The sequence below is a fragment of the Dermacentor albipictus genome, chromosome 8 (genome assembly GCF_038994185.2).
Source record: "Dermacentor albipictus isolate Rhodes 1998 colony chromosome 8, USDA_Dalb.pri_finalv2, whole genome shotgun sequence".
Lineage (NCBI taxonomy): Eukaryota > Metazoa > Arthropoda > Arachnida > Ixodida > Ixodidae > Dermacentor > Dermacentor albipictus.
The window spans coordinates 30,932,816-30,951,264 of NC_091828.1; the positions used below are offsets into that span (position 1 = coordinate 30,932,816).

The 18,449-nt window shown below is 45.3% G+C and overlaps 1 protein-coding gene across 2 annotated transcripts in view; it reads left to right on the forward strand.

Annotated features, from left to right (window-relative positions):
- Positions 1-18,449, forward strand: part of LOC135912816 (sodium-coupled monocarboxylate transporter 1-like) — a 161,365-nt gene that overhangs the window by 121,539 nt on the left and 21,377 nt on the right. For both annotated transcript variants that reach the window (XM_070523223.1, XM_070523225.1), the window contains 4 exons: positions 2,891-3,000; positions 4,566-4,633; positions 8,885-8,971; positions 12,970-13,142. In XM_070523223.1, the coding sequence (XP_070379324.1) occupies positions 2,891-3,000; positions 4,566-4,633; positions 8,885-8,971; positions 12,970-13,142 (438 nt within the window). The remainder of the gene's footprint in view (positions 1-2,890; positions 3,001-4,565; positions 4,634-8,884; positions 8,972-12,969; positions 13,143-18,449) is intronic.

The window sequence follows — 18,449 nt, forward strand, 5'->3', positions numbered from 1 at the left end:
TGCAGGGGTAGGTCATTGAAGTATATTAAGAAGTGTAGGGGTCCAAGAACAGATCCTTGCGGTACACGGGAAGTCACAGATAAGTAGTTAGATGGACGGTTGGTAACTGTAACGACCTGAGATCGGTTTTTCATGGACGCTTCAATCCATCGCAAAATGTCGGGGTGAAGGTTCGGAAGAGAAAGTTTTAATAGACGACGTTGGTGTGGTACCTTGTCGAACGCTTTTGCAATGTCTAGAAATATCGCGTCCGTTTGGAGGTTAGAATCTAAATTGGGGTGAATATCATGCAGCAAAATGGTCACTTGTTTCGCTGGAAAACCCTTTGCGGAACCCATACTGTGAAGAATGAAAATATTTGTTCGAGTCAAGAAACTTCATGATTTCTGTGTACATGACAAGTTCCATGAGCTTACAGGGCACACTCGTTAATGAAATGAGGGGATAATTAGGCGGGCAATTCCTGTCACCAGCTTTTTAGATGGGAATAATCCTCTCTACCTTCCAGTCATATGGTATTTCACCAGTTGAAAGCGACTGCTAGAATAGCAAACACAGGAACACCGCGATGACATGTTTAGTATTCTTTAAAAGTTTAGAATTATTGCTATTCACGCCGGCTGACGATGTCAGTTTAAGATTGTCAATTAAGGATAAAATACCAGCTGGGGAAAATGTAATGCTTGGCATAACACTTGTTGCATTGGTACGCGAAGAAAAAGGGGACGTGGAAGGCTCTTCTGTAAATACAGAGACAAAAGCTGCATTAAAAAGGCTCGCACACTCTACATCGTCGACCATTTCACCTCCTTCATTGGTAAGTGTTACACTGTGCCGTTCTTGAGAATTTATCACCTGCCAGAAGTTTTTTGTGTTATTGAATAAAAGTTTCCGAAAGTCTACACCAAAGAATGCATCCTTCGTCTTGCGAATCGTTGATAGGTATGCGCATTCAGCAGCGTAGTGTTTGTCGCATGCACACGTCTCCATCCTGCATTTTGTGGCACGATACATGCGTTTCTTTTTGTTTTCTAGAGTTTTTAACGAATTGGTAAACCATGTTTTTTTTTTTTGATGTGTTCGAAAGTTGATTTTGGGTATGGACCGGTTCGCTAAGTTGTTTATTTTTTGTTTGAATATAAGCCAAGTTTCATGAATGCAGCAGTTATGAAACGTATCTTGCAAGGAAGGTAAAAAATTCTGAAAACGTTCACATATTGCATCATAATTACCTTTGTCGTATAAGTGTATAGTTTTCTTGCGCTTCTGCCGCATAACTGGAGCAAAGCGAGAAGAAGCATGGATTACCTTGTGATCACTAATTTCTCTAACAAAGGTGATGGACGAAAAACTGTCTGTACGGTTGAAAAGTACTAAATCTAATATGTTTGCAGTGTCTTGGGTCATGCGCGTTGGATCTACTATGAGATGTGTCAGAAAAAAGTTGAGGCAAACGTCGAGAAAATCTCTTGATTCAGTTTGGCGTGCTAGAGAGGGTACTGTGTTTTGCCAATCAATGTCTGATAAGTTAAAGTCGCCAAAAAGAGGAAGGTAGGCATTAGGATAGCGAGAGAAAACCACATTTAGTACATTGTTTAAATTACGAGCGAATTCGGCGTTATTGCGAGGGGGCATGTAACATACACCTAAAATTATAGACTGTGGGGCGGCGTGGCATAGAATAAACAGTATTTCTTATTCTGATGTGATGTGAATAGCAGAGTAGGATAACTGTTGACGAACGGCAATAAGCACACCTCCTCCTCTAGTCCCGGCACGGTCTTTTCGAAAGACGCTGAAGTGTGGCAAATCAGCCACACTTCCGAGTCATAGATTTAGTTACAACGCCACGTTTCCGTGAGTACAGGGACGTTGCTGTTGTATAACCGCACAAGATTGGACACGTGTTTTCGTTTTGGAATGAAGCTTCGTAGTGGCACATTCAGGTGGTCTGAGCATAGACGTAATTTTTTTTCTTCAGACGCGGCCGACCTTTCTGATGCTGCTGTGTCAGGAAAGCTGTAAAACACAAGATTGTTTAGCGATTCTATGCATCGTCAACGCGGGCATTCAGAGCATGAACAAGCTTTGCTGCTTGCTCGGTAGCCGCCCGTATAGTTTGTATATTGATTTGCGTTGGTATTAGTTTCTGATAATGGCCCTCTAGATCCGCTAACCTCTTCCTTAAGTTGGCGAGTGCAGCACTTGTAGCCATGCATTGGCATTTAAGGCCCTGCATGGCAGCTATTATTGCGGTTTGGCCAGCAGACAGTTTTTTTTTCACTTCGGCAAGCACACCATCAGTATCAGGACCAGGGTTCATTTCAATATCCCCTGACTGTAAAAAAATAGCTCCAATGACACTAAGACACACAAACACTATCAAAGAAGCACTACGTACCTACCTGCATAATATGCTCCTAGTAGTGCAATAATTAACTGGATGTACTGTTCCATCTGGTCATGCAGTGGCGATGCGCTGAAAATGCCTGGCTCAGAACCGACAAGTCACTATTTCGAACCTTAGTGTTTCAAGTGATTTTCTTTCTTATACGAAGCGTTTCTAGGCGACTGAAAGTACGATGATGACATTACCAGAACACCCGCTTGTGATCCGACTAGAAAGAAGAGAGAAGTAAAACCACCCGAAGCGTTCTGCTGGCCTCGTCGTCACTCTGTTTGTTTATCTAACCTTGATGTCATGTTTCTTGCTTTCAGCAGTAGTGCTCTGGTGAAAATTGATGTTGCATGTTTCCAATATTTTTTCAAAGTTCTTACCTTTCGTATGGTTTATGAGTGGCTTCAAGAAACTAAAATAGATACAGCCGTTTCATGTGAATAACTTTTCATATGTCCAACTGTTGACGACAAATACTTTACTCCTATCCAGCACAATATCATCAGTGATAAATTCACAAACAGCAATCCTCTACGTCGACGTCATCTGGCGTGGATACAAAGGCGCAGACGAGCACGTCTTGATGATAACACGCAGCACCGGTTAAGTATAGACCTCTTTCTTTTTTCTTTGTGCCTAAGTCAGATATCCCACCGAGTAATTCATTAGGGAACAATAATTTTAATACACCTTTTGAATGGTCACAAATCAAGAGCTCTTAATTATTTCTTCGAGAGGTCCTGAAACGCTTTTTGAACACAGTAAGAAAACGTTTCTGATCTGTCACGGAGGCTGCTGCTAACATGTGAGACGAACAAACCTAGCTGCACTGCATGCAGCAGGGAATCTAAAATCCCGCGTAATAATAACGACAAACCACTTGCTCTCGCTTCCGTAATGACGTCATTGAACCTCATCGAAAGCAACTGGCCCATCTAGTATATTTGCTGATTTTGCGATCGCTAGAGCATTCTCACTAATGCAGATTTGCCAATTTTACGGTAAAGAAATGCAAAAATGCGTATGTCAGACAGACAGAAAATCCTTTGCACCTTTGCACTGGGCGTGGCTGCGTCGGCTGCGCGTGGACTCCGAGATGGCAGCGCAGTGCTACGTGGCGCAGCCTCTCTCCCGCAGCCGCCACTGTGTTTCGTCACAAGCCCTCTTGCTGCTGCGAGCCTAAACATATTGTCCCATGCTTCGCTCTGTTGCGTTCGCCCTTGTGTAAATCCCAGCGCGCTAGCGGAGACGAGTAGGAACTCCGGGTGTAGGTGCTATAATTCCCCTTACAGTTGAAGCATTCGAAACACTTTCTTCGCATGGTGTTCATGAGACGACGCCTTTACTGCTCAGGCCATTCTATAAATATTTAGAACATTCTTACAAGGCTCCAGTGACCAAGAAACACTATGGAGTGTGCCATATGTCTCTTTGTTGGTCACGAGTTTATGCAGTGTTTTAATTGGGTATATTTTGCTGCTTAGTGCCATGATTACTCCTTATGTGTGATGGAAAGTACTGTGCAACGCAATTTCAAAATAAAAAGGAGCTGCGCCTCATTGCAGGTGCTATTTGGAGGTAATAAGAAAACACCGTCATTTTTTAATGGAAGTCGACATGTAGAATCGAAGCGTTAGCCTACAGATAACTTAAACCGCTGAACTACAATATGCCCTTCAGCGGTAGCAACAGCCTTCGTATGTCAGCCAGTGTCTACCCTGTAACTGTTCCTAATATCGCGGTAAGAAGCTTACGTGCTGCGAACACATGGCCCCGAATATTCATAGGTTTCTAAATCTCGAATTCTTTTTCAATTGAAAACTAAGCAATCCGTTGTGTGGTGTAAAATGCAATTCCATTTCAGTAAAAGTGTTTCGAGAAAGGACGCACGAAAGTCGTTCAGGTCGCTGTTGAATTCGTGACCGCACTGTAATTTCTGTAATTTCATTGTACTTCATGATTATATTGCGCTTAGTGTTACATTGACGAACATAAGGGATAAGACGCGGACGTACGTAGCGCGTCTCCCTTATGTTCATCCATGTAACACTAATGTAGCGCCATATAATCATGAACGTCCACCAACCAGCCCAATCCATTGCTTCACTAAATTCAATGTACTTGTCGCGGCTGCTTTTCTTATGCCAATTTATTGCAAATTTTACAGCTATTATTCTAGGCTTGTTGATGACAGCGTACAGCATACTGATTATGAATATGGGATCCTTAACTAGGGTAAGTAAATACTTCGTTTACCAGATATCGCAGTGATATAATAGTTAGAAGATGTAGAATGCCGTTGAAGGACTAACATGCAGAAAACAACTCTGCAAATGAATACAAGGCCACAGAAAGGAAGCCATTAAATATAGCGCTGTAGAGGATACGCCAATGGAATATTGTTACCACCCTTAAAACGGGAGCCATAACTACTGCTGGATTTAACAATACGCTTCACTCCCGCTCTGGCGCGCTCCTTCTAGCGGTTCACCAAAAGCACCTCGCGTGTCGTTTCACATTTGGTAATGACACACCCACGTCAGAACGTGGGGTACGGAGAGCGCATTATCCGCGAATATATTGCGACATTAGAGAAAGTGGGTGCAGATGAAAAGTATTGAAATTAGGATGAAGCTTTTAACGAAATCCTTCCAGAAACTCGAAACTGTCAGTCTCTAAATTATGCGGTTGATTCGGGCGCCTACAAAGGAGCAGCTACACGACCGCTGCACCGAATACAGGACTAAAGCTGCCACGTGTTCGCATACGCGGAGGTATGCACCCGGGCGTGGGGCTTTATTGGTAGCCACGTCAACTTATAGAGCACTTATTCTTATCGGCTGTATTTTCTTATCCACAATACAGCTCGCTAGTCAGTTGTGTGAGCGTTCCGTCTCCGTCTACGTGCAGTCAGATAGGAAATTGTGGACCAGTGGGCTTATTTAAAGTGTTCGGTGACTTCAGCAGTTCATCGAAAAATCACCGTCAGTGTATGACAGGCTAGCTGTTCACAAGTATAGGTATGGTAATTGTTGCGAGGGGATGCTCATGTTTCTGGGTGATGCTGAAATGACGAAATGTGCGGCAACAGAAGGGCTAACGTAGAAAGTAATATTTCTGACCTGTATGGTGCATTGATCGACAAATGTTCTGCAGCTTAATTTGTCTTTTAGGCCTTCGCAAGGAAGTACGATGTGATATATATATTTAGTGATCTCTGTTGAGACACAGCACTTTTTCAACGCCTAATGATGTTTATAAAAACCAGGCGAGAGCCCCCCTTTTTTTGCCAATACTCACGCACAACCTCGTCAATACGTATTTTTTAATCACGTGGTAAATATTCGTAAAAGGAAACGCCATATACAGACACAAGAGATGGCGAAAGCTCGTACTGAGTTTCAGTCTGGATATCCCATTCATTGAAGACAACCTATGGATATCGGGAACGTGTCCACTGTTTTTATTTTTGCTGAAATGCGCAATGATTTTATCAGAAGGAAGACCTCGATTTAGGGAAACAATTTATTTTTTAATAAATTGGCAGTGGTTGCCAGACTGCTTACTGGCCGGAAGCCTCACACAGCGCTTCCTATGTGAGCGCCTCAAGTTCGTCGCTAAAGTCACTATCCAACGTGTCCCGTTGACAATAATAGACAATTTCTTTTCTGTCAAGTCGTCCGTACGTTCGCTAGTCTACATAAATGTTTTATTATTTTCATTTTTATACTTTGGTCTGTGATGACATGGAATTCTTTTAGTCTTGCGCCTCATTTGAAATGAAGATCTTAGAACCGTTTCTTCTGCTCTCTACGACTGGCTGCGGTAGTGTAATTATCAATGGCTTTGGGACCTTTAACATATAATGAGAGGAATCTGAGTGGTTTTATAAAGATTCTCAAAATGAAAGGTTAGGCATAGAACTAACGAATGGCCTTTGCGTCAGCATTCAATCCTTATGTCCATGCTTTATAAATGAACCTTGTAAACGATATTGGCCATTGTTATTGCTTCTGTATTTGACACATTCTATCAGGAGAGCTATCTGTCAGGAGAAAGCAGCTCACGCTCATGACATGCAGGTAAATACCAGGCGCTCTGTTCTTTAGAGCCATGGTAACTTTAGTAATCACCTGTGGAATATACGAGGTCTCTCCCAGAAGTTGGTGCAGTAGGTTCAAGAAATATGCGTTTGCAAGCTTTGCGACACAACATTGTGCTCGCTTGCGAAGTTCTCCCTATCAGATGGACCAGACAAACTGAACCGCTCATTCTATGGCTAGACGAGCGTGTGAAAGTCTTCTTCTGTTAAGCGCTTCAGAAACGTTGCGGTTTCCATTTTAATTTCGTCATATCCATAAAATAATGCTGCCGGAGCCCCAACTACCATTGGGGGTACATAAAAAAAAAGTCACCAAACACTCAATCCAGCGAACATTGATAGATTTGAGGCATATTGTTGGAAGTGCATGGCGAAAATGGTCGCAATAATAATGCACAAAGCATAGGGACACAAATGTGGTGGAGAACCTCGCGCCCGCCTTTCGACAAATTTGATCGCACCCGCTGCACATGATCTCTCAGGCGCCTCGAAAGTTGTAAATGAAGAAAGCTGAATCGACCAACTTGGTCCGACTTTACATATATGCGTGTACAACTCCATAGCACTTAAGCGACACCATAAACACTAAGTTGACTATTCCGTTCTTTCTCCGTGCTTTTCTGGCGTCGCGTCATCTTTCTTTTTTCAGTTGATGCCGTCTAACTGAATGCAAATCTTGCCACTGGTGTCAACCCCTCGAAAGAATTATTTGTTGCTGTCATTAGGTTTCCATTCAACGCAACATTCTTTTCGTCGCAGCTGTTGCTCAGGAGCCAGCATTTTTGACCCCACCGTGGTTTAATTAATTTAGTTTTCTATTTTTCTAGTGAAAACTTGTGAACGCACAACCGTCCCAAACCAAGCGTTCCTACTATAATTCTAACAATCGCTGAGTAGAAGACAACGCGCACGATCGACCTTTTCGTCTGTGTAACAGGCGGAGTCTAGAAGAACAGAAAAGCGGGGGAGTTGGAACGTATCCATTTTTGCAAAGCGCACGAACGAATAAAGATTTTCTGTTGCTTTTGTTAGTTTGTGCGACTTGCAAAAATAGACGATGTGGATGGTCACCCTAATTTGCATCATTCTTGGAGTCTTCACAAACTTTCCACAAGCAATTTATTGTTGGGAAAAAACTCTTTCTTTAGGGATATTCTTTCGATAAGGCTTTCACGACACTTCGTGAATTTCAGCAGCATTTATGCCAAATTTCACAAGAAATTACATATTAAATCTTTGTGCTTCGGTTCGTCTATTTACATCTCGAAAGGGGTTCCCCAAAAGGTCCCCATGACACAGTTCGGCTACGATAAAAGGTCAACCTGGATCGTTCGACTGGAAAGAGAGAGAATGTTGCATGGCTACTACCATCTGCTTCTTTGTTTGTTAACTCACTGAATAATCTTTTGGAGAGAGCTCGCAGAAGAATCGGCTGTCTTTAGCTGGAGTACTCGGAGAAGCATAAATTACATGCCAAGAAAATGAACATACACAATTGACATATAAAAAATGAAAATTCGCCAGCCACCTTTTTACGTGACTTTTTGGACATTTGTTGCAATTTACATACTCTATGCACTATGTTCCCAAGGCACAACCACTTCGAACAAATTTTGGAACTAGCATTTTTTTCCAGATTAAGCGGAAATAAAGTCGATGTTAATGTTGCCATGATCCACTAACTTTAAATAAAGAACGTCTTTTTAAAAACTGGAATACAAAAATTACTTAACCGCAATTGTATATTGCCGCATATTTTGGGAATGTATAACTGGAATCAGAAACTGGAGCACGACTGGCTGTTCGAGGGGCTTTGCGCTTATTTTCAAGCTTGTTTCATGCTCGGACAAACTCTTTTAAGTACCCTTTATTCAGCAACAGAAAGGTGTATTAGTAGTTTTTCTTGCTCTACACATTATCATTGAAAAATGTTCATCTAACAACAACCGTGGAAAAGTGTAATTATTAATTAAAACTGCATATCGACTCAGGTGGAATGTAAAAAAAATAATCAGAATATTTCCAAGCGACGGCAAAAATCATTACCTTGGTTTTAACCAGCTGCGTGGTATTTGCATATCTTTAATCTTTGGGTCAGGTTAAGTCAAACACCCTGTACACTACGCAGCCTGCAAGATACGCTAAGCAAGACGAAGTAACAACCATAGAAGGAGCGCCATCGGTAGCGATTTTTCTCCCAAGTCGTTGCTTTTGCGCTTGATACGATGTGGTAGCTCTGCAATGACACGACGTGCGATAACGTGCCAGCTGTCATGCGGTAGAGAAGCGCTGACTTGTGGTTATTTCCTCTGTTATAGTCTTCCGCGTGATATTCTTCGACATCATGTGCTGCCATTCCATACCACTTATCACACTCTTTGCAGATACTTTTAATGGTGAACACAGCAATCACGGCGCCTTTTGTCGGATTGTGCATCTTGGCTGTGCTATTTCCTTTTGTTCACTGCAAGGTACGTAAGCAACTCAAAATACATATTTTTCCAACTTGCTTTGTATTTAGAACACTACGTCATGTTACTTGCATTGTGCAATGTATTTACGCAGTTTACATGGCCTACGTGAACTGGTCCCTCTGTTACCAAAGTTACAGGCACAACTCAATTCAGCCTGAGAAAGCGATAATTGCAAAGTTACAAAGGGCAGGTTGTTCACAGTTGCTGCTTGACAGTACCATCTTTATTTCGTACTGTTGATGGTTACGGTACTTATAGGGATCCGAACAAAGATTGCTGAAGTGCTATAGAATAATGCACGTGCTTACGAGAGGCCGCAAAACAATAAAAGCTCCAATTTTTTGTCTTTTTTTTATTGCTGAAAACAGACAAGCATGACCACAGAGCAGAATAAAACGGCATTTCTGCGCGGCCAACGCATGTTGAGTATCATTCTAAGTACTTTGTATGGCAGCATTATTCTCCAGCCACGAAATCATAAATTTCGCCCAGGTATATGGCACAGAAGTTTGATCTGCAGGAAAGTAAGCGTCTTACTTATAGTAAGACATGGCTTGACTGCTACAAGCTGCTGTGCAAGGTGTCGCTTCTGAAGTTTACATTATATAAAAAAATGATGATTTATACTATTATCAGTGTTCTGAAGTTCCGGCAACAGTGCAGCTTCGCCACGGTGGCAAATATTTATGCACAAATTGCCATTTGGTCGTTGTTAACGCGATATCTCATGCAGAATAAGTTTCTGGGTGCTTTACTCGTAGCGCGTGAAAGGCGAAAAGTGCCGCGTCATTCGGCACCCGCACGTCGCAACATCAGTCACGCCATAAATGATCGGACGTAAGTGAGTCGGCTGATTGCCTGACTCGATAGCATCATGCTAAATTGTGCATGCATTTTCATCGCCAAATTTATTTCGGCAAGCATCGGAGAACGTTCACGTTTTCGTGACGTTGAGGCAGCCCTGCGCATAAACTGGCGCTTGCAATTCGGCAAGGCATGTGAATTATATAGCACATGAACAAAAAATATTGCACCAGAATGAAATTTTCTCATCTACCTTCCGTAAACATGAACGTTGCATGAGAATGCAGGTTGCATTGGGGGAGAATAAACACAAATGTACGCACTGCACTTTTATAACCTTGATTTACCCGCTTCATCGGAACATGCCTTGCCATAGATTCGAGAATGTGCATTCAATATGCACGCTTTTTTTCTGGGATTCGTATTTTGTTTCTTGCTTTTTTGTATTTTTAAATCATGTGTGGACATTTTCGAAATCAGGTAAACGCCCTATGAAACTCTAGTTATGAGCAGTGTGCGCATCACATAATACTTAGCTGCCTCATGCACACTCGCACATAACACTTTGCTCAAAGAGTCATAAGCGGACACGACAATGCATGTGCTCTTTTGAATTCATAAGCAATTAGACAACCTTCCTGTGGACAGTCTTTCCCTTCTCTGCAAATATCTTAAAGCCGTCTTGGAAGTGCTTGCTGGTAAACAGGCTCCCACCGTCTGTGTTCATTGTAATGTGTTGATTTGTGTGTTCCTCCCATCAGCATGAACTGGAACACAAGCAAAAGTATCGGATAAGATGAAGAAAGGCCGAGCGTTTATTTCATATAACGCGGGGCTAGCATACACACCGAAGCGCTGAACGCGAATTGCTGCGCCGATGCTCGCTTTAGGCCACACATGCGCAGCGACCGGCTGCACATGGGATTAAACGCAGAGAAGGTGCGCGGCATCTACGAAGCCTATTGAGGAGTGCATCGCAGGTAGGCGCGCCTGTGTGGGAGTAGCGCGAGGAGAGTTCTAGCACCTTCAACGCTGCCGTTAAGTCCGCACCTCAAGCCACGCGAGCCTCTTAACCCTGACTGCGCGCACCGGTGCTTGACAAACGGTAAATGCTATTTTATTTTTAGCGTTCCGAAGATCTGTGCTGCGTGGGCTGGAAGGATCCGCTGGTGCGAATAGAAATTAAAATACAAAAACGGCGGATCTCACGTGTATAACTGGTGAATGAAGCTTTTTTTTCTCGTTTACTGCTTGTGTTCGCGGAAATTTCAAAGCGCCATCATTTTAACAGAAATATTAACCCTGCGTGCATTTCCTCCATTTTATCCCAACATGGTGCTTCTCTTGCGAATCCACTTCTCTACAGTCGAGTTCCTCACTTTTGTTTCATCTTGTTCAGCGTGTCAATCCGGAAACACGCACAGTCACCAACCCATTCTGGCGGATAACCCACGATTGGGCACATGTCTATTCGAACATGCAGAGCTTCCCAATAGATTATCTACTCGGCAAACCAACACAGAACAAACAACACTCATCCACCATCCCCCACAAGGAGTGTGACAGGGTGAAAAGGGAATGGAGAGTTTTTATATGATTTTATTCTTAGTAATAGCCATGCGATAAAGTAAGCTGCACAGATAGTGAAGCTCATAACCAACTATATTCTTCAGCAAAACGAAAGCAATCAAACATTTTGTCTTGGGGGAGGGGGGAGGTGAGGAGAGAATAAAGGTTTATTCTGCATGATTCGCTTACCAAAAATAGGTAGGAAGGAGTTGGAGAAAATAGTGCACAACAAGTGCTTAAAATCGCGTGAACTTCACTCACTTATTTATTGAGTTAGCATTCTTTGAGTACTTCACAGACTTTTGGGGGATAACTATCCATCCTTCTATTTATGTTTATATCTAACCACCTTCCTGGCAGCCTGAGTTGCTGCGTATTATGTGGTCTAAGGGGTAAAACATCGGGCTGGCTCTGCTGAGAGATCAAGTTTCGAAACCAACTCTCGGACCAACTAGAGTCATTGAGTACGGGGCAATGTGTGCGTACATGCAACTTTTCAACGCACTTGTTTCGCGCCAGCATGGCTCAATGTAGATGTGGGACGTGGGATGCACCGCCCTTTAATTAATCTCTTTGACGACGAATAGGGCTATTGACTATGTGCCAAACGGTCTGTGCTGGTCTACAGTGAGCTATTTTTACGCCAGCTTGGCTACTGGATATGTGCCCTTTAGGTTTATACCGCTCTACAATGAGAATGAAGATCCTTTAGGTTCTTGCGATGTTCAGCGGAATGGAACTCACGCCACGCGGGTTCCTCAAGGACAACCCCACCCTTTAGTAACTGGGTCTCAAATGCTCTGGGTATGTGCCGATTTTCAATGAACGCACTTTACGCCAACGTTTTGTTTTAGCGAGGTGCACTATCATTGCACTAGGCAGGTCTTCAATGAACCTCTCACCAACTTGGCTCATACTGTATTTGCCACTTGGTGTGCGGCAATCGAGGGAACGATTCGCGGCAGGGCCACAATTCTCGTCTAAGGGGCCACGTGCGGACTTCTCGGTAGCGCCACCGGATGGCCCAGCGTGTTTACAAAAAGCGCGAACTAGAATATCGGCTGCCGCTTGGCGCGCTTCTCAGCGTTCGCCAACCACCGCCATGCATCTCGGAAGCGTTACGAAAGCTTCGCGGCGCCGCCGCTTAATGGCTACCAATACTCTCAATGAACTACGAAAGAGGAGTACCGTTTCAATGCACGTATCATGCATATCTCGTTTCGACAGCAGCAATGCGCTGTGTGGCTATGTTGGGGCAATTCTAAATGCAATACCGCCGAGTCATCGTGACATGGGTGCTGCCGGGCTTTCCTTTCCATTTACATTTTCAGGTGTGGTATATCGCTCTGATGTTTAGTCGTATTGTACTGACATTCAAGAGATAATATTATTATAAACTGCCATTATGGTGAGTCACGTCTCTTGCAACTGACATGTAATAAAACCTGCAGAATTGCATACACATGCAGTGAGAGTTCTTAAGGGGAATCTACTATGAAACATTGAGAAATGTGGCGAGGCTTCGCAAGAAAGTATATGTACCTTCTGGCTTGATTTTCAGTGGCAGTTTCATGGCTATTGAAGCATTAAATATCTCCTGTATTTTAATTATGAAAATGCAGGGCGCCGGCATCGCGACGCTCTTGATGGTTGCTTACCAATTGTGGCACATGGCCGAAGCTATCAAAGGAGGAACAAGAGCTGCACGGCTTCCAGTGTCTCTTAACTATTGCCCTGGGAACCAAACTAGCACATTTGCAGCGCTTAACATTACCTCGACAGTACCAAACATCGGGTAAGTCAGCTAGAACCAGAAATTTTGGTTGTTTATATAAGAAAGTATATGCAGCAGTTTATTTTTTCCTTAGAAAAAGAAACGTTTCTTTTTTCTTTGCGGCTAGGTACATTATTTGGTTGGAATTGAACAAGCACTACGGCTAGTCATGGATCAAGTTGACCACAATGCCGCTCCGTCTGCTTGAATGAATTTACAAATAACTTCGCAGTGAAAACGCACAAATTGCCAAGATCCAGCCAATGGGGTTTCTGAATGTATAAGCTTAAAATGAGCTCGTTTCGAATGGTCCTTAGGGCATGACCTTGAACTGTGCCTGTGTGGCAAAATATGCCGAAGTTTTGTAAATGCAAGAGCTTATTGTAGTTAAGGTGGCGTGAAAGAAGTCACTACTGTAGGAATACTATTCGTTCTACTGGAATAGCAAGCCCACCATTGGACTGAAGTGATATATTGTCATTGCAAATAATGGACTTTATGTTCTCTTAGACATACCAGGGCGAATTAGCTCGGGACCTTCTAAAAACATGCATGCAGATATACAGACTTTCTTCACGGCATCCATTGAACCAGGGATTGATGTTACGATAACTTACTGCGCCCACCGAATGGAGCATGTTTTTTTTTACGTATACCATGCACTTTTTTCCACAACAGCAGCTGTAAATGAAACATTTAGGAAAAGAAGCATCGATTTTATAACACTATATTTGCCACACAACTCAAGATAACAATTTTGTCACTCGTATCTATTCGAACATCTAGAACGGACATAATTTATTTATGAGATCCATCCCTTTATGAGACACTGCGCTGATTTCTCAGTTTATGGGTTATTGAACAACGAACTTATTTGTGCATAACATACAAATCATGTGCCATCATTTCTCTCTCTATGCGATGAAACAGGTAAAGGTAGAGAATTGGGGAACAGTAGTGCAGATATTGCGGCTAGTTGGTTGTTTGCATCAATTGAATTCATAGCGCTGGATTGACAGGGACACGAAAGACGACAGGAGGTGCGCTAACTATCAGCTTGATTTTATTTCAGAAAAGCATGGTATTCATATCGGCTCACACGAGTGAGAATCATCGTACGCGCAACCCAGAATTTTCCAGATAGGTCATTTTGTTTCTGCTCAAAGAGACCGACGGTGCGCTGATGCAGTTTGCACCTTCTTTTTCAGTGAAGCTTGCTTCTCCAGTGTCCCTTGTATCTTTGTCTGCATTTCTAAACACCAGTATAGAATCATTAAAGAGCGGTTTACAGCCGCATTCATCACAATGCACGGAGACACGTCCAGCTCTATAACAATTCCATATTTGTTTGTGTTCTCTTAGCCTGTCATTGAGGCATCTGCCTGTCTGCCCTAGTATACTTTACCGCACGTGAAAGGGAAGCGATGTAGGACACCTTGCGCGCAGTGCACAAACGGAGCCCGACGGTTCTATGCGCAGCCTCGGCGCGTCATACTCAGCGGATCGGTGGCCTTACATATGCTTGATAGCTTTTGTGGAGCTGAAAATACGACGTCCACTTCCATATTTCAGGGTACTTTCTTTAAACCATGTGATATACCATGCATGTACGGTACAACCACTTTCTTTCTCCTTTCGCGGCTGCGCTATCGCTTCCCACCCGGTTCCGCTAGCTTTTTCAGCGCATTTTCTGCCACTGATAAAAGTACGTGGATAGGGTAGCCTGCTTCCAGTAGTTGCTCTTGTTGTCTAAAAAAACTGTAAGGAAGAAGAAGTGCGCCGTGCCGAGTTCCGCAGCCGGATCGCCAGCGCTACTGAAGTGGGGCTCGGGCTAGACGCTGTTCCTGGTTTTTGTACCGGCTAAGCCTACGCTGTTGCGTCTTCTTGTCCACGTCCTTCGCGTCGTCCACAGCCGTGTCGGACTTCTTTGCCATTATTGGTGGAGGTGCTGGGTCTCCTGCAATCCTGGAATTGCGCAGCCGGTCTCTCCCTGCCATCATGACCACCGAAAGCGCCACGAGCTTACCACCACCTGCTCCCCAGTCTACCGTATGCCCCGGCACGTTCCGCCAGCGGGACCCTCCTATCTATAGCGGCACTGACGACCATGACGTTGATGACTGGCTCTCATCATACGAACGCGTCAGTCGGAACAACAAATGGGATGACATCACGAAATTGACCACCGTCCCTTTCTACCTCACCGGAATTGCCCACTTGTGGTTTCGGAACCACGAAAGCGAAGTTCCAAGCTGGACGGTGTTCAAGACAAAGTTCAGCGAGGTCTTCGGCCGCCCTGCTGTGCAAAAGCTTCGTGCCGAACAGCGTCTGCAGTCGCGCTCTCAGCAGCCTGGTGAGAACTTTACCAGCTACATCGAAGATGTCATCGATCTCTGTAAACGCGTCGATGCATCCATGACTGAGGGCAATAAAATCAAGCATATCATGAAGGGTATCGACGAGGACGCGTTTCAGATGCTCATTTCAAAGAGCCCATCTACTGTTGCACAAGTTATTGAACTGTGCCAAAGCTATGACGAGCTCCGCCGTCAACGCCTCCTCACTCGCCGTCCTGTTCCCCATCAGATATCGTTGTCCGGCTTGACCTCTCCTTTTCCAGATGCCACCCTCCTCTCGCAAATCAAGGCTTTCGTCCGGGAAGAAGTTGCTCGCCAGCTCTCCCTGATCTCCAACCCACCAGCATCAAGTTCGTCCCTCAGCCCAACCCTACGACACGTTATAGAAGAACAAGTGTCCGAGGTCCTTCCTCTGGAACGGGCGCCTGAACTCACCGCCCCATTGATTTACGCCGACGCCGTCGCACGACCACGACCACGACCACCGACCTTCCAGGCTTCGCCTCCGATGCCTCGCCCTGTTTTTACGCCCACGCCGCCACGACCTCCAGCTCATCGAGTGATTAATCCCTGGCGCACACCGGACAATCGGCCCATCTGCTATTCGTGTGGTATTCCCGGGCACGTCGCTGACCCACGCACAGCCGCGTACGGCCATGCGTCGTCTTACGGTCCAGACCATGATTTACCCCTTCCCCGCCCAAGCCTTCGCCCAGTTTCCGACCGCCGTTCTCCTTCTCCTCGTCGTCGCTCGCTCTCCCCGATGCGTCGACGTCCCTCTACCGCTGACACGGAAAACTAAGTGGCGCAGTTCCCGAGGCAAGAACTGCGTCATCGTCACAACGCTCAAGCCCTCTTCTTTCGCCACCCAACGTTATTGATGTCGCTGTTGAAGGAGTCTCTGTGCTTGCCCTCATTGACACAGGTGCCGCCATATCTGTAATTGCCGAAAAACTATGCCGCTCAATACGAAAAGTCACGACGCCTTTCTTCGGTCCTTTACTCCGCACGGCCACAGCACAGCACGTCCAGCCGGTGGCTGCGTGCACCGCCAGACTTGAAATTCAAGGAGTGCTCTACACGGTCGAGTTCGTCGTTCTTCCCCACTGTTCCCACGATATTATTTTAGGTTGGGACTTTCTGTCCCCTCACCAAGCTGTTATTGATTGCTCCCGTGCGGAAGTCGCCTTCTCTTCGCTTCGCAATGCCATATCTGATGACGTTTCGCTTTCCTGCACCAAGTTGTCCCTCACTGACGACATCCATATACCTCCGCACGCATCCGTTCTGGCACCTGTAACCTGTTCCGTTGCCTCCGACTCTACCGTACTCTTCACGCCTTCCACTGCTTTCGTTCACCGCCACCTCTCACCACTCCCAACTGCGTTACTTAGCCTTCAAGCTGGTGCTACTCACCTTCCTATACGCAACCACTTCCCATTCCCGATTGCGTTGCTTCGCGGTGAGTCTCTCGGCTCTGTGGAGCCTTACGACACCATTACCACGTCAGAACTTCCTGTTGGGTCGTCATGGGGTTAACACCCTCTACTGTAGTCCCGTACCTGCCACATCGCCTGAAGACGTTTTCAGCCACGTCTTCGACAACGCCTTAAGCCCCACGCAACGCCATGACCTTCTCCGTCTCCTCGAGAAATTTCGCCCTGCTTTTGACAGCCATAGCACTTCTCTGGGCCGAACGACGACTGTATGTCACCGTATTGACACCAGTTCTCACTCACCGCTACGGCAGCGACCCTACCGCGTCTCGTCGACAGAACGACGCGTCATTGATGAGCAAGTAGGTGACATGCTAAAGTTTGGCGTCATTGAACCGTCCGACAGCCCATGGGCATCGCCAGTTGTTTTAGTTAAAAAGAAGGATGCCTCGATCCGCTTTTGCGTGGATTACCGTCGCCTAAACGAAATAACCCGAAAGGATGTTTATCCATTGCCGCGGATCGACGACGCCCTCGACAGCTTACAAGGTGCAGAGTTCTTTTCCTCCCTCGATCTACGCTCTGGTTATTGGCAGGTGCCTATGGCTGCAGAAGATAAGCCTAAAACTGCTTTCATCACACCGGATGGCTTATATGAATTTCGTGTGATGCCATTCGGACTTTGCAACGCGCCCGCGACTTTCGAGCGGATGATGGACACTATTCTTCGAGGACTCAAATGGAACACGTGCTTGTGTTATTTGGATGATGTAGTAGTGTTCGCACCTGATTTTCCTACTCACCTTCATCGCTTGGAGCAGGTTTTACGCTGTCTCAGTGACGCTGGCCTCCAACTAAATCTGAAAAAATGTCACTTTGGGGCACGCAAGCTGACAATTCTCGGAGATGTCGTGTCGAAGGACGGCGTTCTCCCTGATGCCGCTAAGCTCCGTGCTGTTAATGAATTCCCGAAGCCGACGTCTCTAAATGACTTGCGCAGTTTCACTGGCCTCTGCTCGTACTTCCGACGCTTTATTCGAAATTTCGCTTCGATTATGGCACCTCTGACAGAGCTTCTTCGGGGAGACCCCAATCTTTCTGCGTGGTCCCCGAGTTGCGATGATGCCTTCGCGACGCTACGTCGCCTGCTCACAACACCACCGATACCGCGCCATTTCGATCCAACTGCTCCCACGGAAATCCATACGGATGCTAGCGGTGTTGGTCTTGGCGCTGTGCTCGCCCAGCGAAAGCCCGGCTGCCAAGAATATGTTGTTGCTTACGCAAGCCGTACTCTGACGAAAGCTGAAGCGAACTATTCCGTCACGGAAAAAGAATGTCTCGCGATCATCTGGGCCATCACAAAATTTCGCCCATACCTGTACGGCCGGTCCTTCGATGTCGTCACCGATCACCACGCACTTTGCTGGTTGTCGTCTCTCAAGGATCCCTGCGGCCGCCTAGCCCGGTGGGCACTGAGGCTCCAAGAGTACGATATCCGGTTTGTCTACCACTCAGGCAAGAAGCACGCCGAT